Source organism: Girardinichthys multiradiatus, chromosome 8 (genome assembly GCF_021462225.1).
Source record: "Girardinichthys multiradiatus isolate DD_20200921_A chromosome 8, DD_fGirMul_XY1, whole genome shotgun sequence".
NCBI lineage: Eukaryota > Metazoa > Chordata > Actinopteri > Cyprinodontiformes > Goodeidae > Girardinichthys > Girardinichthys multiradiatus.
The window spans coordinates 33,606,333-33,628,471 of record NC_061801.1 but is presented as its reverse complement, the minus strand read 5'-3'; the positions used below and the strand labels follow the sequence as shown (position 1 = coordinate 33,628,471).

General features: G+C 38.6%; 2 protein-coding genes across 5 annotated transcripts in view; both read left to right on the top strand.

The window, feature by feature from the left end:
- Positions 1-7,531: 7,531 nt before the first annotated feature.
- On the top strand, positions 7,532-13,907 carry LOC124872878 (G2/M phase-specific E3 ubiquitin-protein ligase-like). 4 transcript variants are annotated; one of them, XM_047373290.1, is made up of 11 exons: positions 7,532-7,715; positions 8,424-9,228; positions 9,316-9,395; positions 9,643-9,696; positions 10,071-10,125; positions 10,284-10,330; positions 10,984-11,049; positions 11,673-11,851; positions 12,048-12,208; positions 12,576-12,838; positions 13,391-13,907. In XM_047373290.1, exons 2-8 carry the CDS (start codon positions 8,791-8,793, stop codon positions 11,680-11,682), a joined length of 750 nt encoding a protein of 249 aa, XP_047229246.1. In that variant the 5' UTR covers positions 7,532-7,715; positions 8,424-8,790; the 3' UTR covers positions 11,683-11,851; positions 12,048-12,208; positions 12,576-12,838; positions 13,391-13,907. The 4 variants fall into 4 exon arrangements, with proteins under 4 accessions (XP_047229246.1, XP_047229245.1, XP_047229243.1 ...); XM_047373288.1 differs by lacking the exons at positions 7,532-7,715; positions 8,424-9,228; positions 9,316-9,395; ... (2 more) ...; positions 10,284-10,330; positions 10,984-11,049 and adding an exon at positions 11,123-11,545; XM_047373289.1 differs by lacking the exons at positions 7,532-7,715; positions 8,424-9,228; positions 9,316-9,395; ... (2 more) ...; positions 10,284-10,330; positions 10,984-11,049 and having other exon boundaries at positions 11,117-11,851; positions 12,576-12,790.
- An 830-nt stretch (positions 13,908-14,737) lies between these two features.
- Positions 14,738-22,139, top strand: part of lpar1 (lysophosphatidic acid receptor 1) — a 58,061-nt gene continuing 50,659 nt past the window's right edge. Inside the window, exon 1 of the mRNA XM_047372352.1 lies at positions 14,738-15,085. The gene's annotated coding sequence lies outside the window, so the exon portion shown is untranslated. The remainder of the gene's footprint in view (positions 15,086-22,139) is intronic.

The following is a 22,139-nucleotide window of genomic DNA, read 5'->3' as shown; positions in this document are numbered from 1 at the left end:
TGTTCCTTTAGTGATTAGACAAAAGAGATTGCATAAAAAGGAATACATGTCAACCAGTCCTTAACCCTGCTCTAGTGTTTACTGGTTGAACCATAAATAATGGTTTGCTTTTCCACCATCCGCTCAAATAGAGTGTTAATCCTCATTGCCCTTAACATTTATTATGTACACCTGTGGGACGTCATGGTCCAACAAAACTGTATCTTCTCTATATAAAAATGCTTTAGCTGTCTTTTAAATTATAATTTAGCAATCTAGTCACAAACAAGTCAGTGTTTTTAAAAGACACACAGCTCAGTGTCATTGATAAACATATCCTACGGTGCGGTAAAAGAGGCTGAGTGGGAACAGATTGTTTTACTCTAAATTATGTCTGTGACAGTTTCTTGCAAATCTGAATGACACACCTCATAAGATAATGTATCAATTGGCACTCCAGGCAAGGATACAAGGTTGTTTTTTTGCAGCTTTAAATTCTTGAAAACATTTGAATGGAGGAATCCTTGTTGACAGCAGCACATGCACATCTCATGCACAAGTGATTTAAACATGTATGTTCTCAAATTGGGCTGCACGGTGGCGCAGTTGGTAGCACTGTTGCCTTGCAGCAAGAAGGTCCTGGGTTCGATTCCTGGCCTGTGGTCTTTCTGCATGGAGTTTGCATGTTCTCCCCGTGCATGTGTGGGTTCTCACCAGGTACTCTGGCTTCCTCCCACAGTCCAAAGACATGCCTGTTAGGTTAATTGGTAACTCTAAATTGCCCTTTGGTGTATGAATGAGTGTGTGCATGGTTGTTTGTGTGTTGCCTTGCAATGGACTGGTGACCTGTCCAGGGTGTACCCTGCTTCTTACCCATAGACTGCTGGAGATAGGCACCAGCTCCCCTGCGACCCACTATGGAATAAGCAGTAGAAAATGACTGACTGTTCTCAAATGCATGGGCTGCACGGTGGCACAGTGTTTAGCACAGTTGCCTTGCAGCAAGAAGGTCCTGGTTCCGACTCCCAGTTGGGGGTCTTTCTGCATGGAGTTTGCATGTTCTGCCCCGTGCATGCGTACATCTCTCTGGGTACTAGGCTTCCTCCCACACTGACTTTCTTCAAGAAACTTATTAAGAAATCCCCCTACTTGTTTAGGGCAACCAATTGTTTCCTTACATTCCTGAAATTATGGTGGTTTATTTACTACCAAAACCTATATAAATGTTTCCAGATGCAGTAAATGTCAGTGTGTGCGCACTTTTAAAAACAATGCATGTTGTCAGTGGTACTGATGCATGTATCTAATGAAAAATACATGACCATCTTAGATGGCTATCTTAATGGCTGAGGTTTGACATAGTAAACTCATCTGGGTCTGGACTAAAGGTTATGGTGTTAGTGGCTAATTTAAATGATGTCAAAATGACTAAAAGATCTAACAAAATCAATGATCAATGATAATTAATGGAAATAATATGAAAAAAGTGTTTAAAAAGGCAAGTTCAGTGCCTAAACTGACTATAAAAGTGATACAAACATCATTCTTACCTTTGTAAATGTCTCTTTAGTGAATGAGTTCACACAACACCTCTGGTAGGGATGCTTAAAAGGCTCTCAAAAGTATCACATTTTTGAAAAAAAAACAAAGTGATTTGTTCGAGCAAATATATTTGAAGAAGCAATTAAAATCTCATTCAATAGAATAGAATAGAATAGAATACAATAGAATTTTGCAATTGGCAGATGCAGCAGGATATGGAATGGCATCCCGAGAGAAGGATTTCTTGGGTGGTGTTGATGACCCTCTACACAGCCTTCCTGTCCTCAGCTGTGGAGCCTGTTGTCCACAAACTAAGACTGTATGCTAGTGTACTCCCAGCAGAGGAATGACAAAAATGCCAGCAGCAGCTTCTTGTCCAGATTGTTTTTCTCCAGGACATGCAGAAAGCATAGCATTTGCTGGACCTTCACAAGGTCCTTGGTGTTGTGGGACCAGTAGAGGCTGGCAGAGATGAGAATGCCCAGGAGTTTAGAGTTTCCACAATATTTTTTTTCATGCTAAAGTGAAGAACACATCTAACACACATAAAAACCTTTATATTCTTCATTTAAAAGAAGTGATTAATAGTTAAATTCTGCTTGAGAGTATTTCTGGGATGTATTTGGGGCATACATATTTCAGAAAAAAATTTAACGTCAGCACAGATGAACAGTTTAACACACATCTGCCTGGAGCAGTGCAAGCATGGGTTTCCTCTAGTACAGTAGGTGGGATTATTCTGTGGCCAACACATAGATGTTTGCTTCTCATTGTGGGACACCATGGTTTAAATTTGGTCTGTTAGACCCGTGTGTCATAGAGGGACTTCTGTAACAACACAAGCACAAATGCAGCACAGTGGTTATGGAAGCATTTCTACAAATCCCTCAAAGCAAACAAATCCCCCTAACCCCACCACCCCACCCCAGCCCCCTCTATCACTGGCTTCTTTGTGGTTGCTGCCAATCCTCTCCAAACCTTGGCTGCACTTCCCTACACTTGAAGTGACTACAGTACACCCTCCTATGTTTGGTATTCACGTTTCATTAAAGGTATTGTAATTTTGTGTCTTTTTCTGCCCCATATTTTGTCAATTGCATTATGTAAAATTTTACAGTGTTTGAGCCAAACCACAAAAAATACAAGAGAAGCTCAATACCAGAAACTGAGGTCATGCTGAGTTTTGGGGTGGGTTCAGAGAGATTTTGATTCTAATGATTCTAATGCTTTCAATAAAGTCATGTGAAGTGGTGGGAAATCCAGGCTTGACATGAACAGGGCACCATTCAGTCACTGATTTTACCAAGTAGCCAAAGTGTCTCTGCACACCAAAGTATTCAGGAGTCTAATGCAACTACATCGTTCTTTCAGCAAATGTTAGGCTGAAATTTGCCTATACAACATGACAACCCAACTGACAAACCTACAGAAGATGAAATGGACAATAATCAAGATTTTGCCATGGCCCAGTCAAAGTAAAAGACTTCAACCAGACTGAAATACTGTGGCAAGACCTTAAAATTGCTGTTAAGAAACAAAAGGTCAAAACCTTAAATGAACTAAACCAATTTTTTGAAAAACAGTGTGTAATGTTTTCACCACAACAATGTGGAAAATGATAAATATCATTTGGAAACTACTTTAAGATACTGCTACTAGGTTGTCCTATAAGTGATACTTTCTTTTTTGGACAATGTACAGCAGGTCCTTTTAAAAGTTATTTTTCCCATAGGCTGGGTCCATTTTTTACTCTGGTATAATAAAAATATTTCAAACGCTACAGTTTCTTTGTGTGTCTTGTTCCATGTAAAATGCCTCTGATGCTCCATTTCATGCCAAAGCCAATGGTTGGTTTAGTCCTAACACCTCACTAAGTGTTCACAGATGATGTAAATTTTGCAGACATAGCTGTTTCAACCAAACGCTCTTTGAGAACTCCACGTGCGAAAGTTTTACCTTCACAGACAGCAGCGCCTTCAGACAGAAGAACACACCTGTTTTTAATATATTAATAAAGAAGGTTAATTTGAGCATGTCTTTAAATCTCTGTGTCAGTCTCAGGGTTGCTTTTCATCTCTTTCTCACTCCACCCCCTTCCTGTCGCTTTTTCTTTACAAGTTGGTGAAAAAAATGTGTTTCCAATTAGGCAGGAAAAAGGGAACGACACAGAAATGTCTTTGGTAACCTGACTTCTACTTCTTCAGCAAGGTTCATTCACTTGTTGCTATAACGGTTAACCTGTATGGGGTTCCATTAGTGCCAAAAATATGTATATGTGTCTATGTATATGTTTATGTGTCTATGTATATGTTTATGTGCTGTGCTTATGTCTATGTATGCTGTGTATGTGAGGTGCTTATGTCTATGTTAAGTGTATATGTGAGATGTACATGTTAGGCGCTTATGTTAAGTGTATATGTGAGATGCTTATGTTAAGTGTATATGTGAGATGCTTATGTTAAGTGTATATGTGAGATGCTTATGTTAGATGTACATGTTAAGTGTACATGTTAGATGCTTATGTTAAATGTATATGTTAGTTGCTTATGTTAGGTGTACATGTTAGATGCTTATGTTAAGTGTACATGTTAGATGCTTATGTTAAGTGTATATTGTTAGATGCTTATGTTAAGTGTATATGTTAGATGCTTATGTTAGATGTACATGTTAGATAGATGCCTATGTTAGCCCTCCCCCCCCCTCCCCCCCAGAAAAAAAAAACTAAACAGATGGGGGTAGTCATATATGGAGAGCTCATTAATTCAAAATGAAAAGAAACACTATTATAATTATTCATAAATACTCCATCCGATAAATAAATGTCCCCATGAAATAAAACAAAATATATAATAGAAATAATCTTTTTTTACTTTGTCAGGTATTTACTTACTTCCAGATTTATGCAATTAAGATTTTACAATTTATTTCAAGATTACTCTATTTAATAATGGTATTTTATTTTTTATACTTTTATTTGGTAAAGCTACTTTAGGTGGGACTTTTATTTTTTAACCCCATTGTGTCTAGCAATCTTCAATGAAAATCCATGCTCTACATCAGAGATCTTCAACATGGAGGTGACACCATATCTGTACTTCGGCAACCCCACACTGGAATAAAATATAAACAGTTGGGGAAAGTCACTATAGGCTTTATTTGCAAGAATATGTTCCTTAAAATAATGAAATAAATCCACAACCAAAACTGCTCATCTCACAAATTACAAACATTTTGCAACCATAACTGACAATCATGAAAATAACTTTTTTTCATTTTAACTGAAAATGCATTATTTTATTTTATATCGCAGACAAACTTAAACTGATGTTAATGAAACTAACCTTTGACCTCACACACTAGAACAACAACAACAAAACAAAAAAATCAAGTTTGATTCTAAAGGAATCCAAACGTTGGAGCCTGTATCAGGCCAGACTCCATGTAGAGCACAAAGCTGTCATAGTTCTGGTGGATGGAGAGGCGCAGAGTGACCTCACAGGTGTTCGCCTCTGGATACAGAATAACGATACAGAGTTTTAATTGTATTAAAACTAATGTTGTTAACCCGTATTTTATGTAAAGTCGGGACTTTTTTTCATGGGCTAAATATGAACATCACCAACTTGCAGAAGTAGGAAGTCATAAAGTGCTATTACTGCACCCTCAGTGACATTTTAAGTTATCTGTGCTTGAGGCAATTATTTTTCGCACGACCGTTTACTTTTGTTCCCTGAATTTTAACAAAAAAGATCTGTTCTTTCTACTCCTTATACAATCAAAGTGGCTCCTTACTACTATATGCAAAATGAAATATACCACAGAAAGTATCTTTCTTTTTGGAGGGAACACGACAGAAGTCAACTGCGAGTTCTGAGGGAGTCTAGAGATGAAGACGTTAAACTGGGAAACGTTGCGGGTTTTGAGCAACAGAGTAAAAACGTAATACCTAAGTTGTGTGCCTAGAACTCCTTCAATTTGGTACAGTTAATAAACTAGTTATTTCGGCTCACTGCAAATGATCTTTTTATTTTTTTTACTTTTAAATCAATTTTAGAACCATTTACTTATTGTTACTTTTACTTTGCGCATCTGGTAAAAGGAGACTGCAGCACTTCCGCTAGCACAATTGTTGCAAACATTTTCTGAAAAAAAGACACAATTCCATGAATAAGCGACTAGATTAAATGGAGAAATGAAAGCCCAAACTCCACTCTCTCCAAGTGTGTGAATATCATTTCTCTACCTGCTAAACCTCTGGAATTAGCAGCCGAAATTAGCCGCCATACATATCTTTCACAAAGCTTAAGATATCAATAACTTATTTACCTTTACTGTTGTTTTTTAATTCGAGATGGAGTCTACAGTATCGATACTGTGTTTTAAATAGTCTTCAGCTCGTTATTTAGTTTTTGCAGATTAGCCTGCCGCTGTCCACGCTGTGCTACTAGTCACTTCAATGTCATGGCGGCGAACACGTAAGAGGGAGATTTGCGCCCCCTAGCTGTAGGGCTGGGACCTTTTTCTAAACGGAGATAACTTAATTGAGTTACAGTACATGTTAATGTTAAAGGAAATGAAATTATTTTTTTCCTGAATATAAAAATGATGAATCTCAATTTGCTGCTGCTTGTTTTTTTATTGTTCACACACTTCATTTCTTTCTGTGAGGAATTGCTAAAAGATCAGTATTAGAAAAGCTTAATTGCCAAGTACGTTTTTGGACATACAAGGAATTTGCTTCGGCGTAGTCGGTGCAATACAGTACAAATTAAACAGTATAAACATATCTACAATATAATATAAATATATGTGCACAGTTTTAAGTGAGTGAGACTAAATGTAGAGCAGTATAGGATGCCATAGCGGTACAACAGTGCAGGTGATCATTGTGCAAGTATGGCAGTACAAGTAAAGCAGGAGTCCAAGCTGAGATGATGACATTATGCAAGTGAATGCCAACTGTTGTTACATGCTCATCCAGGATTTTTTTCAATGAAAAATAAAATGCTGCTGTTAACATTTACCAATATAAAACACGAAAAAGAATCATTTGGAAGTTGCCTACGCTATTAATTGATAGTTACTGCTAGTGCAAATCAAACATTTCATTTCATTACTTATCTTTTCACAGCAGCATTAATATATATTGAATTTTGAAAAGTAAAGGTTTAAGAGAATAAATGTCACACATGGTGAAAAAGGCAAATGACATTTAATTTTTAAGCCTATGATGTATTCCATAGAGTGTAAGTGAAGAATCTGAGTCCTTTTACCACCTATAATAACTTACCTGTAAGGCATAGTGGGTAATTTTTTTTCCATGAGACTGATTAATGTACAGTTTGGAAGTATTCTGTAATCTGTCAATCAACCAATCTATTAGTCAATCAGTAACGTCATTGAACTAACTGGGATATGTATTAATGACGGCAACTTCTGATATAATTTTGCCTCCTAAAATACTACCTCTAAGATGTAATACTGTAACGATGATGCAACTCAACCAGAACCCAAAACGCAGCCAGACAAGTGAATGGTTAACCAAAAGTTTTAATATAAAAAAAAATAATAATAATTGGGTAGAAGAGGTTCCACTGAAGCGGTCAGACAGGAAGGACAGGAATGGAGGTTTATCAGGGAATTGAAATCCAGCTGGGGAGGAAGGGGAAGTGGACAACAGGAGGTCTTGGGGGTTCCAGGAACAAACAGGAGACAGAGAATATTTCCACCAACCAGATGCAGAAGCGGGAGACAATCCAAGGTAAAGCACTGGAGGGTTTCAGGCAGGGATAGTCCAGTAATCCAGAGACAAAGTCAGAGACAGGCAGGTTTCAGCAACGTGAGGTCAGGACTTTTCTGAACAGCAGAAGGACAAGGCAGAAATCTGTGGTCAAAAAACAGGCAGGATCAGATAACCAGAAAAAACTCTTGAAACATGAATCAAGGCTTGAAAGCTGTGACAGGGGCAACAGACGATCTCACACTGAGCTGGTGACGAGCAGCTGATTAAATAGGAGCAGCCCAGTGCAGGTGAAGGCAATGAGTAATCAGCACAGTCAAGGTGAGCTGAAGGGCTGGAATCATGACAAATACACACTGAATGCTGGCTTTTTCATTTGTCTTTGTGTATTTATTAATTAGGGAAAGCAATTCCTCAATACGCCAAAGATGGAAAACATCAATAAGGACAATATGTGAGTGTTTCATTTTTATTTACTGTACTTAATACTTGTTTTCTATCCAATAGTATTTTAGTCTATCCCAGGATTTTTGGACAGTTATTAGATGTACTATAAGATGATGAGTCTAACATATCGGTCTGTTTTGGTGAACCAATTTTTCTTTTTATCAAGTCATTTTTTTATCAGTTAGTGTAGCAGCCGGAAAAAAATGGTAAAATAGTGCTGTGATAAATTGTTGTTTTCTACTTCCAGATGACGTTTATTGGCTTTGTAGTGGCATAAGAAAGAAAAAGCACAAAATAATTGTTATGGGCCTTCTGCCACGACCATATGGGTGTTGGTTGTTGACAGTTGCCTGTTTCTTGTTCTGCTGGAGGTTTCTTTCTGTTGAAGGGGAGGTTTCCTCTCCACTGTCAATACATGCATGCTCGGTATGAGGGATTGCTGTAAAGTAAACAACACTAGTTCAAGTAACTCTCCAATGTTGCAACATTCTCATCCAGGACAAGTGAATTCTGCCAAGCCACTAACGTGATGCAATCAGCTGGGTTTCCTTAGATAGAAGAATTTTTAACCAGTGTGTCGCACTGTAAAGCGTCTTGAGATGAAATGTCTCCAATTGGTGCTATATAAATACAATGATTTGATATGATGTGATCTCTTGCATTTTCATTTGACCAATTGTCTTTAGTTTAATCTGTTCCTTCTGTGAAATTGCAGGAGCGCCACAGACTTGCAACATTTATTGCACCAAATGCAAAGAACAACTTCCATGCTGGAAGAGAGATTGTCCAGCACCATAACCCATGGTTCATCAACTGGATTAAGTTCCTCTTCAACAGACACACATGCAATAGCCTCAACTTCATCTGTAGCCACATCTGCATTATATTCCATGACAATGCCAGCTGCACCTTTCTCAACGTCATCTGTTCATCAGTCTCCTCATAGTTTTTTATGTGCCACGCCCTGTCAGTCTCCCATCAGGGTCGAATTCAACACAGTCACGTCTTCAGAGCAATGCAAGGCCGATCTTTGAGCTTCTCCTTATGCTTCCTTTTCACCGCAATCCACCAGTGAGGAAGAAATGCAGGCCAACCTTGCCAGACTTTTTAGAACTCGTAGCACTCCAATGCGAGGGAAGTCAGTGAAACGTAAAAGAGAGGTTCCTTGGATACATACCTTTGTTTGCCTACCTGAACCTGAGATGCTCTCTGTGCCACATTTAGAGGAAAGCAGGTTTTATGAAGCCTGTGGGATAGGGAAAAAAGTAATACACTTTCACAACAATATGGGTGATCACACATATCTGACTGAGCACTTATACAGCACCTTTCCACCACTGAGGGATGCTGGTGGCTACACTCTGGCTAAGAGTGACAGAGGAAAGCGCTTAATTAAGATCCCTATCCCTCCTTTGGGATATAGCATCCAGTTCCTAAGGCATGAGGTTGACATCAAGAGAGCCCCTCTCTACATTATTCCATTGCAGCGGGGACTTACACTAAACACACCAATAGAGGAGGTAGACACAAATATGCCTTAAAAATTGATGTTTTGGTATAAAGACATGTTTTAAGCTTCTCCACCTTTTTGGTTATATCTGTTTTAGGTTTGTCCTGTTATGGAACGCTGTTTGAATTGTGACAAGGACTTTCCACTATTTGAACTGCAGGGACATTTTCATCTATGGTATTGACCCTATATATTTTATATTTTGGTGTTTATGTGAGATGAGTGCTAGTGAGAAAAATAATTGTGTGATGCTTAAGAACTTGGTATGTGTGTAATGTACAGTTGAAGGACTATGCATTCTGTAAAATCTAAGTGATACATAGTAAGCTGATCTCTTTCTGGGTCGTATTGTTATTTGCAATGCCTAGCTCTCTGTAATCCAAGGTATGATAAATTAAGCTATTGTTATATACTCTTTTTTCAGCCAAAAAAATGAAAAACATTGTCTGAAGAGGTCACCAGAATGCACAGAGGAAGGGTATGTTCCTTTTTGGAAACAAAAACACCAACTTTCTTATTGCAAATTGAACAATACTACTTTTGGGATATAAGAATACAGCAGTTACCATAACAATAGCAACACAACTGATCTGAACGGTTTGTATTTTATGGTTATGAAAAGACATAGTAGTAATGATCAGAGTAATTAAACATATAAAACTTGTAGGTTTACCTGTTCTGCGCATATTTTGTGTGCACATATGCAAATTTGTCTGTCCTTTGTAACTGAACATATAAATGTTACATGTTACACAACTTATAATAACTGGTCTGTGAATAAGTGTTGGTTAATTGGTTTTTTGAAAATGTATAATGACAGAGCATAACTTGAGTTACATGTGTTTCTTTTAGTACAAAACGTGATGACGATGAAGACCTTGCCACAGCCATAATCTTGTCCCTCCAGGTGGTTTTTGCAGTTTTAATTATACAAATAAAGCTACGAACTGTGAAAACATGTGAAAATGGTTTGGTAGGCAAATGCCAGTTTTTATAATGTCTTAAATAATAAAAAAATATTTGACAATTCATTTTATTTGTCTTCCATATCGTTTGTCATTTCAGGAAACTGAAACCTCATCTTGTCAATCTGCAGAAGTACAGATAGAGGAGTAAGTGCATTTTTACATTAATTTTAAAAATATAATCTTGCTAAATGCCCCTGAATTATTTTTTGGGCTAATTGAGGAAAATTTAAGTATTTATTGTTTATTGTTATTCAGTTATTTTCAAGACTTACTTAATCAGTGGCCTCCACAACAGTTTCAACCTTTTAAGAAGGGCTTCTCAAAACGGATTGCTTCTGAGGACCAAGGACCGGAGGTACTCCGAAGCGTCTGACCGCCAACAGGGTGCGGTAGCTCGGCCAGTTTTTAAAACAAACCTACTCTGAGTATTAATGCGAGCCCTTCTTTTCTTCCAACAAGTCCAGCCTACAGATCTTGCAAGTTGCTGTTTGATCATGGTTGTTTTCCAGTAAAAAATATTCCCACAGGAGGACTGTTTAAATACATTGTTTTTAAACCAGGACAATTATTGTTCTATTCATGATCAAACCATGTGATTTTTGCCAATAAGCTCCTTTGTAGACAACAGCATGTTGTTGAAAAAGTGTTGAAACATAGCACAGGTGGACGGCTACGATTACAAAATTTAGAGAAGGTCACATGAAGTCCAGCCCTCATTTGTAGATATCAAGGGGACAACCATAAGATAAGTCACCTTATAGTTTGTTATACCGTTCCTTGTTGTTGGTTTTTCATAGGTCCCCCATTTTGATACCAAATATCAGCAACATCGACACGCAGTCCACTGCAGAAATTGAAAATGAGTAAGTGGAAATTTGACGTAAATCTCACACCCTCTATACATTTCAGCTACTCATAGTCCTTAATTTAGACATGTTACAGGGGTATGGAGTCTATACAAGATGTCACACTTGCAAAAGTCACAAGTACAACTTTGATCAAATTTGAGCACAATTATAATGATGGTTAAATGTTGGATCCATTGCAGGCTGGATGCTGCTGCAATACTGCAAAGTCTTACTAGTCTGGTGGATGAAGGGACACCTCCTCGGTCTAACTATGTCAATGTGATGAGGGACTCTGTTCTTGAAAGTGCTTTTAGAGCATTCAAAAGACAAAGATTTTCTCCTTGGCATAGGCTCAATGTTACCTTTGTCGACACTGCCGGGGTAACAGAGGGAGCTGTGGATGACGGGGGGCCAACTAGGGAGTTCCTTCGCCTGCTAATCACAGAAATAAAAGACAGCTCTTTTTTTAATGGCCCCGACTACAACTAGAATCTGTCCTTGGTGTCTCGGAGTATGCCACACTATCATACAATTTGAAGTCACTTGCTTGTTTTTAACATTTTTGGCACTGTGATGTCAATTCTGATAAACTGTTTTCTTGTGTCCATGTGTTTGGTGGTTTCACTTTAATTTTTTAGGTGTAGATAATGGCGACTACAGGAATCTGGGACAAATGATAAGTGTGGCCCTTGTCCATGGAGGAATCAAGCCCTTATTTTTTTCCTGGCGATTATACCACAGCATAGCCAGTCGTCCAACACCCCCAGTCACTCTTGAAGAAGTGGATGACAGAGAACTGCAGGAGCAACTGCAAAGGGTAGGTAATACTGTTATATTTGGGTAAATTGAGTATGAGACCAGGAGGGTATTGAAAAAAAGTCTATAAGCTGTGGGGTCATGACATATTGGAACTGAAATTGCTCACAAATATCACATTTGGACATCCAAATAAGCTTCCTTGAATGGCTCTAATTAAGTGTATGTTTATTATTTCCCCATTTGCTGTTACACAGGTAATAACTGCAGAAACTCGGGATGCCATAATGGAGGCTTCAGGTTCTCTTTGTCTTCTTGGCTGTTCTGCAGGTCTCCGAAGTCTGGATGAAAAGGAGTACTTTACACAACAAGCTCTAAGGGCATATGTCGAAGGAAGGACACACAAAGCTTTGGAGCAGTAAACAAAAACAAAATTTTATATTTGATCTTAAATATTATGTTTTATGTCAAAGTGGGAAAATGAGATGGCCCATTTAAATTTATGCAATTGAACATAAGTAAGAGCTTTTCTTTGGTAAACACTCTTGTAATGACTTCAAAGAGAGATTTTACATGTTTACATTTTATATGTTCTGCTTCATGCAGGAACGTTATAATATGAATGTTCTGTGTAGGTTTCTAATTTATATATTCTGCTACACTTTGTATTTCCTTTAAATTACTTTGCCAAAGGGGAAACAGCAAATCTAGACATTTTAAGTTATTCTTGCCAGGTCATATATGAAAACTAACATGAAGTGCCTTGCTTTCTTTTGATTGGTTAGATTTGTGGATGGGATGAATGCCATGTGCCTTGCTGAAAAAATAAGAAGCCACATAGAGGAACTGGAACCACTATTTGTGGGTGGACCCAAAGCCCTTCAGCTCCAGGACCTCCTGGATCTTTTCAGTGTATCTTTTGCTGAACCAGGAAGCAACCGGCACAGAGCACAGAACCAAACAGTCATGTTTTGGAATGACTGGCTGATTGAGGTGGATGGTATGGCTTCACATTGGATGCTTCAATTATACCCTAGTTTTCCTTCAGGTATTTGATGAGCGTGCCTAATTAGAATTAATCTTTGATAATGACTTTTCTATTTTTTAATGAACTGTGTTAGATTTCATGCTTCCATTTTTAGACCCACCTTCTAAGAGACCAACTAACATGAATAACACTGTAATCTGTACAGGACATTTTCAATTACAATAGATGTATCAACTCTTTAAAGAAGCAATAAGCGTAATTTCACCACAAGGTGGTCTGTTGAGCACTGTCTGTGGAGCTAAACATAACAAGCTACACGTCTCTCTACCTCCACTCCAGCTGGAGTGGAGGTAGTGTTTTATTGTTTACTCAACATACAAGTATTGCATTGCTCAGAAGATATTTGTAGATTGAGTGCATTAAAAGATCAATACTTAAATATCAAAATTACTTTACTGTAAATGCCATCCCTGTTTTAATGTCCGACCTTTCTCATGTATGTAGTTATTGTTATGAAACCAGTTAAAGAATCAATTGATAATTAGGACACTTAGAAACCACAGTATAATTTCAATGTAACATTTTTTACTTTCTGTGTTTTACTTTTTATAGAGGGAACGCGACCAGTGACACTGGAACAAATATTAGTGTTTGTTTCAGTATTGAACTCAATCCCCCCACTTGGGTTTCCCCGACGTCCAACCATTGAGTTTCTTCAATGTGATGATGGCAGTAGAAAACTGTATCCAGAGGCGAACACCTGTGAGGTCACTCTGCGCCTCCCCATCCACCAGACCTATGACAGCTTTGTGCTCTACATGGAGTCTGGCCTGATACAGGCTCCAACGTTTGGATTCCTTTAGAATCAAACTTGATTTTTTTGTTTTGTTGTTGTTGTTCTAGTGTGTGAGGTCAAAGGTTAGTTTCATTGACATCAGTTTAAGTTTGTCTGCGATATAAAATAAAATAATGCATTTTCAGTTAAAATGAAAAAAAGTTATTTTCATGATTGTCAGTTATGGTTGCAAAATGTTTGTAATTTGTGAGATGAGCAGTTTTGGTTGTGGATTTATTTCATTATTTTAAGGAACATATTCTTGCAAATAAAGCCTATAGTGACTTTCCCCAACTGTTTATATTTTATTTCAGTGTGGGGTTGCCGAAGTACAAATATGGTGTCACCTCCATGTTGAAGATCTCTGATGTAGAGCATGGATTTTCATTGAAGATTGCTAGACACAATGGGGTTAAAAAATAAAAGTCCCACCTAAAGTAGCTTTACTAAATAAAAGTATCAAAAAATAAATTACCATTATTAAATAGAGTAATCTTGAAATAAATTGTAAAATCTTAAATGCATAAATCTGGAAGTAAGTAAATACCTGACAAAGTAAAAAAAGATTATTTCTATTATAATAGTATTTCTTTTCATTTTGAATCAATGAGCTCTCCATATGTAATGACTACCCCCATCTGTTTGTTTTTTTTTGGGGGGGGGGGGGAGGGCTAACATAGGCATCAATCTAACATGTACATCTAACATAAGCATCTCACATATACACTTAACATAGACATCCGCACCTAACATACACAGCATACATAGACATAAGCACAGTACATATACATAGACATAAACATATACATAGACACATATACATATTTTTGGCACTAATGGAACCCCATATTAACCTGTGTTAACTTGAAACACATTTGTACTTTATTCCCGCCTCATTCTTTGATTTACTGACCTAAAACAGGTCAAACACAATGGGAGTTTTACTCATTATTTGTTTGGTGCGCGTGTTGTCTTAAAACCATAAATTAAAGGTGTGCAAAAAGCTGCAACTGAGGAATCCTTTTTGCGCTGTGCATGTGTGAGTGACGTCACGTGCAGACAAAGGTCCCGTCTCGTGCTCTGTGTGTGTCAGTGCGTATGTGTTATGTGTGTGTGGCAGTCGTTCAGTGAGGGAAGGAGAGAGACGCGCCAGCGCAGAGAGGCACGAAGCGGAGAGCATCAAGTCGTCTACATTTGGACAAATCCTAAACCAGCGAAGAAAACTAATGAAAAATAATAACTGTAACGTACCAATAGGACTCAAAAGTGTGGGCGCCGTGTTCGTATTTGGACATAAAATGAAAGGTCTACCTGTCTCTTCATTGGGTTTGGAGTCCTATTTGCGGCGACTTTGACAGAAGATTTGCGCATGCAGAGTGGGCTTTCAAATCGGACTTGACTCGGACATTCAGAATCCCTTCAGGGAGTAAAAGACCTTAATAACCGCTTCTCTCACTGGAACTCATCAAACAGTGAGTATTATTTCCATCATCATTTGATGCATATAAAAGGGGAAAAAAAACATTCCTCAATTGGAACTATTTTGCCCTCTTTCGCACGCATGCTTGCATAATGTGGGCATCTGTACATAATCAAAGCATACCTGCCACGTAGACGCAGCGAGGCAGTGTGCGGTTGAGATAAAGGATCTGATGGCACCAAAAGATACCTGATGCCGCAGGGCGCACCGTTATTTCAGCAGGGGATATGATGCGCCAGGGTTAGTGAGGCGCTATTCTGAGGACTTGTTGCGCGAGAACTGTGCTCTTCCTCAAATTTTTGGGAGTAGAACAGCTCTTAAATGAGGGAGTAAACAGAGGGAGAAAAGAAATACGCACCTGGGCCGAAAAAAGTTGACATCTGTCTTGATTTTTTTTTTTTTGTGTGTGTGTGGAGACAGGAATTTGTTTTAAACACATTTACTTAATTTCATCCTCTGCTAAATTTACAAGCTATCCCACAATAGTAAAACTATGTTTATCTAACATTTAGTATTAGTTATCCAAGAAGAAACCCTTATTGCTTTGCTGAAAAATCACAATAACCATAGCAGAAACATCTCCAGATTCTGTCTTGTGGTGCTGGGACCCGTATTTAATGCTGCCAACTACTTGTAGGAGTTAAAACACCCGACCAGGCCATGAAATTCAACCGTTTTATGAACATACTTTTCATTAAAGTCAGTTGGAATTGTGGTGCAGTTAAAACTGCCAGATATTTCTTTGAAGTCAAGATAACTCAAGACGTATGAGCCGGCAGGGAAAGCTGGCCTGGGAGTTATAACAAGGATGGAGATAGATAGAAGCCAGATTTATTGTTTGAGCCTCTTTCTTCAAAACTCTTATAGAACAGTTATATAATAGGCTATGTGCCTATTTCATGAAGGGGGTTCTTACATATTTTAGACTGGTCTGAGTTCATTATTATGAAATCTTTAATTTTGTAAAGCAAATAAATAAAATCTGCACCAAATTTTCATTCAACAAAAAATTATTTGTGCATTAAAGCTACACTGACTCCTTTTTCCTTCTGATTGACCTTAATTTTTAGTTGGCATCGATTCATTAAGGGGATGTCACACTGTGCTGATAAAGTCATTAACATGGACAGCAACAACACTTATGCCGACTGTTGTGTTTAAACAATGCTCTGTTGGTACCAAGAGCCCCAGAGTGTGTCAACAAAATATCCTATTACACCACCACACCCTGTACCCATGATACAAGGCAAGATGGATCCCTGTTTTCATGTTTTTACACCACATGGGACCAGGCAAGAATTTTCTGTTTGATGAGCAAGTGCCATTGGAGCCTCCTATTTCCTATTCTGAGCTGACAGGAGGGGCACCCAGTGTGGTCTTCTGCTGCTGTAGGTCATCTGCTTCCAGTACAACGTATAGTGCATTCAGAGCTGGTGGTCTGGATACCTTGGCCACAAGTGGTTGTTCGAAAATGCTGTGCCTTTCTCAAACCAGTCTGCCCATTCCTCTCTGACCTCCGACTTCAAAAGGAATTTTACTTTGCACAACTGTCTCTTATCGGAAATATCTTTTTGTAGCACTCAGTAAAATCAAAGATGGTTCTGTGTGTAAAATCCTAGTAGATAAGCAGTTTCTAAAATGCTCAGACCAGCTAGTCTGGCCCACATTCAAAGTCAATTTACTTCCTTTGTTTGCTATTCTGATACTTGGTTTTACACCATGTCAATATGCACTGAAGTGATCACACATGACTGGCTATTTTGGTATTGAACCAACGCAATTGAACAAACCTAAAAAAGACATTATTGAGTTCATCTCGTGGGTCTTTTTTATGCATTACAGAAGAAAAAGAGGCTTTGGTGCAGAGAAGCCAGTAAAGGGTAGAGATGTGTTCTCTTAATCTAAATCAACCTCTGTGGAATCTTGTGTCTAAAGCATACACATGATGCATTATGATGATAACACCATTAGCATAAAAACACACACACAGGACTAGAATTCTGTGCTTGATGGTGGAGTTTTCATATGAGTAATAAAACAGAAAAAGTTGTGAAACTGTGTGAATTCCATTCAAAATACATAGGTGCATATCCAACAAAAGAGACTGAATAGAGGCTAAATGAAGAAAAACTGTTGTTTTTTTTTTGTCTGTATACAATTGTTTTTTCTGAGCTGGAGCTTGTCTTACTGTTGTGGATTGTCGTTTATCATTTCAAATGAGCATGCATGGAATGTGCAGATGTTTGCACAACTACCCATGACTAAATGTCAGTATGAATGAAGCCATGTGAGCATCTGCAGAGCCCTGTAGATCCACATACGGGGGTGCAAGAAATATATTTGTATGTGATATTTGATATTTTAAACTGTGATTTGAAAAGTAACCATGTCACACCTCTAAAGTAGATGGAAATGTTACATTTTCTTGTCCAAAACAGTGTCTCTTAACTTTGGTGTAAAGACTTCAGGTTGGTACCTCGTTTGCATGTAACAAGCTCATATTTGGCCCGCCCCACAGACAAGCAATTTTCTAGAGTAGGCATGAATGCTTTAGAACGTTTATTTTCCTTTAGCAATGCGGAAAACAAATACAGCTTGCTAGTAGCTTGCTGGTTAACCTGCAATAACCTAATACTGTTCCCCCAGGACCTTTTGTAACGCATCCCCCAAATACGTCTCTCAAACAAAAACATAACATTACTCTCTACTGCCCCCTATGCCCAGAAAAGGGAAAGGCTAGACCTGCAACAATAGCATTCATCCAAACTTAATTCTCTCCAGAGACCTGGTAAAGAAATGAGTTGGTCACGCATTCCAACAACAACCAATTGCCATATTTTTTAGGTTGAAAGCTAGCGATTCTCTCCCTTGATGCGACAAGAATGTCAGTATCAGTACCTTCTGTGACCTTTTCTTTACTGACAAATCATGAAAAACAAACAAACAACAAATGGTACAGTTAATATCAAAACATGTTGCTTTTCATAGACCAAACATTAAAACTTCAGAAAAATATCTGTGTTCACCTTTATATTTCTGCATGCACCAAATTTGATAACATAGTGAATTTCTAGTATCATCAACGTCAATTGAATGTATTGTAAAGATCTACTATCATCATTCTTTTGATGTAACCTAAAAAAAGGTTATCTCTACAGGACCCACACATGAGTGTGTTTATTAGTTTATTCACAAAAGAGAGCGAGGACACAGTTTTCCGCCACCTGCTGACAAAGACCACAGGGGTTCTTTGATGATATCTGCTAGGACCATTTGCACTCTTGCAGATAGATTGTCAGTCAACTTTCAAGTTGGTTTAATTAGGGTGTCTTGATTTATTTCCCTAAATTATGAACTTTTGTTCACGTTGGTTTTCAAGTTAAAGTGAGTGAGGTATTAGAAATAATTCAGTTTTAAAAAGTTATAGTTTGAGTTAGGATATGTTATTATGTAGTTATGTCTTCAACTTGTTCAACATTGAAAAACATTTTGCTCTTTTCACTTTGGGCATTTATAACCTATTGGGACATTCCTAAGAAATTATAAATGCCATTTTCCAATTGGTAACATGATCTATTTCTAAATTAACTCAAACCAGCATAAAAACATGGCGATGTATCTTAATTTTGTATTTTTGTCAGATTGTATTTAGATATTGTCTTGGTGCATTAACTCACTACAACATTTCAAAATAAATCAAATATTTTGTGGCTAAAACATGACAAAGTGTGAAAGGTGGTCTCTCCTGATGCCAGCTCTGTATTATGTTCACAGCAAAGGTTCATGAAATGAGAACATATAGTAAGTGAGAGATGGGAATGATAAGACATGACAAGAACAGACCAAGAAAACAATTAGGAAAAACAAAGGGATAGCAAAGGCATTCCTACTGATGTCTATGACTGCATCTCAAGAGATAGTAGTTTACACCAGCAATTTTAATATTACCAGCCTTGCAAACAATCAGGTGTCTTAAGATTGAGATGTGGGAAAAAAAAAACATAATATGGCCATGGATATGGGGTGAGGATAGCTCTCAGCAGCTCATTTGTTTGATTTGGAATAACAAATGCATGCTCATCTGGGAGTTATTCCGCAACTTGCAAGAGACTTTAAAAGGAAAACAAAATTTGAAGAGAGAAGTTGATGCATCTGACTTTTGACTTTCATGGTGAGGCTAAACAAAACTCCCATCACAAAGACGTGGTATCTCCCCTGCAGACAACTGTTTTATGTTTCCCTATGTGAGCCCTGACATACGTCAAGCAAAAGGGTCCCTAAAACATCTGTGTTGTGATTGCTGAAGAGTTTGACCTTTCCACCCCCTCATCCAAAGACCGGCATTCCACCCATTCTTATGTCAGAGGTCCAGATTACTTCAGCATACATACAGGTGAAAGAGCATCATTTGTGAGCTAGTGTTTCCAATTCAGATTTTCCTCAACAGCAGGAGAATGACTCAACGAAAAATGCTTCCTGTGCAAGTAAAATCTATCTAAGGCATGACATATAGATCCACTTTCACCAGCATATTCTCATCAGAATACTTGCAGCGAAACATAGTATAAACGTAGTAAAAACACACATTGTTTGTATACCTGGCTTTTAAACAAGATTTTTTATTTATTTTGGCTTTTGTTTTGAGCATTTTCTGTTGGTATGTGGTCTCTCTTCTTCTTCTTTAGTCTCTGGTCATTGAAAAAATGGTCACATCAATGCTGGGAGTCATTGCCCATGTAGTTCCTTTGCTGTTAAGTTTTTTCTCTTTCATGTTCCCCTTTTTCAATGTGTTGCAGAGCTGGATCAGGCTTGATGCTAAATTAAGCTTGCAAAGCACCTGCCAAGATCACATTTAATTTCTAAAGGCTAATAAGCTACCACAAAGCAATGTCCCAAAGTCTCGTTTCCAATCTCTTCTCATTTTGATTTGAACAGTGAACAGGTACAGTTGTTGACACAGTTATTGAACAATGTCAGCTTAGTAGACCACAACAGGCCTTTTCCAAATCACATCCACAGTTAAACACTTTGAAGACCAAAGTCTACATTAGCATTATAGTTAATTCTATAGTGGATTAGTTAATTTTTCTTTACGCTCATGGCATAGTTCTCCACTACACTGGTTGTTCTCTAGATATACTGTAGTTGCTGAACAACTTCAGCTTAGTTTCAATTGGATTTAACAAGCATTCCCCAAAGTTCATCTACAGTTAAAGACTTTCAAGGCCAAAGTCATGTGGTTTGGTGAGAACGACTACTTAATGTCAAAACTCCCAAGGGTATCCACTCATGATGGGACTCCTCTACAACAGGCTGTCTGGCCTGACAACACACTGTCCTTTTCAAAACATATTAACAAATTTTAAACTAAGGATAAATCAAAAATAGGTTTCTTTTATAGAATGCACTCCTCGTTCACTTCCTCTACTAAACTAACACTTGTTCGAATGACCATCCTCCACCATCATCCCGGTTCCCAAGAAACCCACCATCGTAGGATTAAATGACTACAGGCTTGTAGCCCTGACATCTGTGATCATGAAGTCCTTTGAGCGGCTGGTGTTGAAGCACCTGAAAGACATCATAGGCCCCCTGCTGGACCCCCTGCAATTTGCTTACCGAGCAAACAGGTCGGCAGATGATGCTGTTAACTTAGGTCTACACTTCATCCTGCAACACCTCGACCACCCAGGGACATATGCCAGGATCCTGTTTGTAGACTTCAGCTCGGCCTTCAACACTATCATACCAGACATCCTCCACCAGAAGCTCACACAGCTCAACGTCCCAGCCTCCACCTGTCAGTGGATCAACAGCTTCCTGACGGACCGACAGCAGCAGGTGAGACTGGGGAGCATCTTCTCCCGATCCAGATCAATACAGGTCCTTCTCAAAATATTAGCATATTGTGATAAAGTTCATTATTTTCCATAATGTCATGATGAAAATTTAACATTCATATATTTTAGATTCATTGCACACTAACTGAAATATTTCAGGTCTTTTATTGTCTTAATACGGATGATTTTGGCATACAGCTCATAAAAACCCAAAATTCCTATCTCACAAAATTAGCATATCATTAAAAGGGTCTCTAAACGAGCTATGAACCTAATCATCTGAATCAACGAGTTAACTCTAAACACCTGCAAAAGATTCCTGAGGCCTTTAAAACTCACAGCCTGGTTCATCACTCAAAACCCCAATCACGGGTAAGACTGCTGACCTGACTGCTGTCCAGAAGGCCACTATTGACACCCTCAAGCAAGAGGGTAAGACACAGAAAGAAATTTCTGAACGAATAGGCTTTTCCCAGAGTGCTGTATCAAGGCCCCTCAGTGGGAAGTCTGTGGGAAGGAAAAAGTGTGGCAGAAAACGCTGAACAACGAGAAGAGGTGACCGGACCCTGAGGAAGATTGTGGAGAAGGGCCGATTCCAGACCTTGGGGGACCTGCGGAAGCAGTGGACTGAGTCTGGAGTAGAAACATCCAGAGCCACCGTGCACAGGCGTGTGCAGGAAATGGGCTACAGGTGCCACATTCCCCAGGTCAAGCCACTTTTGAACCAGAAACAGCGGAAGAAGCGCCTGACCTGGGCTACAGAGAAGCAGCACTGGACTGTTGCTCAGTGGTCCAAAGTACTTTTTTTGGGTGAAAGCAAATTCTGCATGTCATTCAGAAATCAAGGTGCCAGAGTCTGGAGGAAGACTGGGGAGAAGGAAATGCCAAAATGCCAGAAGTCCAGTGTCAAGTACCCACAGTCAGTGATGGTCTGGGGTGCCTTGTCAGCTGCTGGTGTTAGTCCACTGTGTTTTATCAAGGGCAGGGTCAATACAGCTAGCTATCAGGAGATTTTGGAGCACTTCATGCTTCCATCTGCTGAAAAGCTTTATGGAGATGAAGATTTCATTTTTCAGCACGACCTGGCACCTGCTCACAGTGCCAAAACCACTGGTAAATGGTTTACTGACCATGGTATCACTGTGCTCAATTGGCCTGCCAACTCTCCTGACCTGAACCCCATAGAGAATCTGTGGGATATTGTGA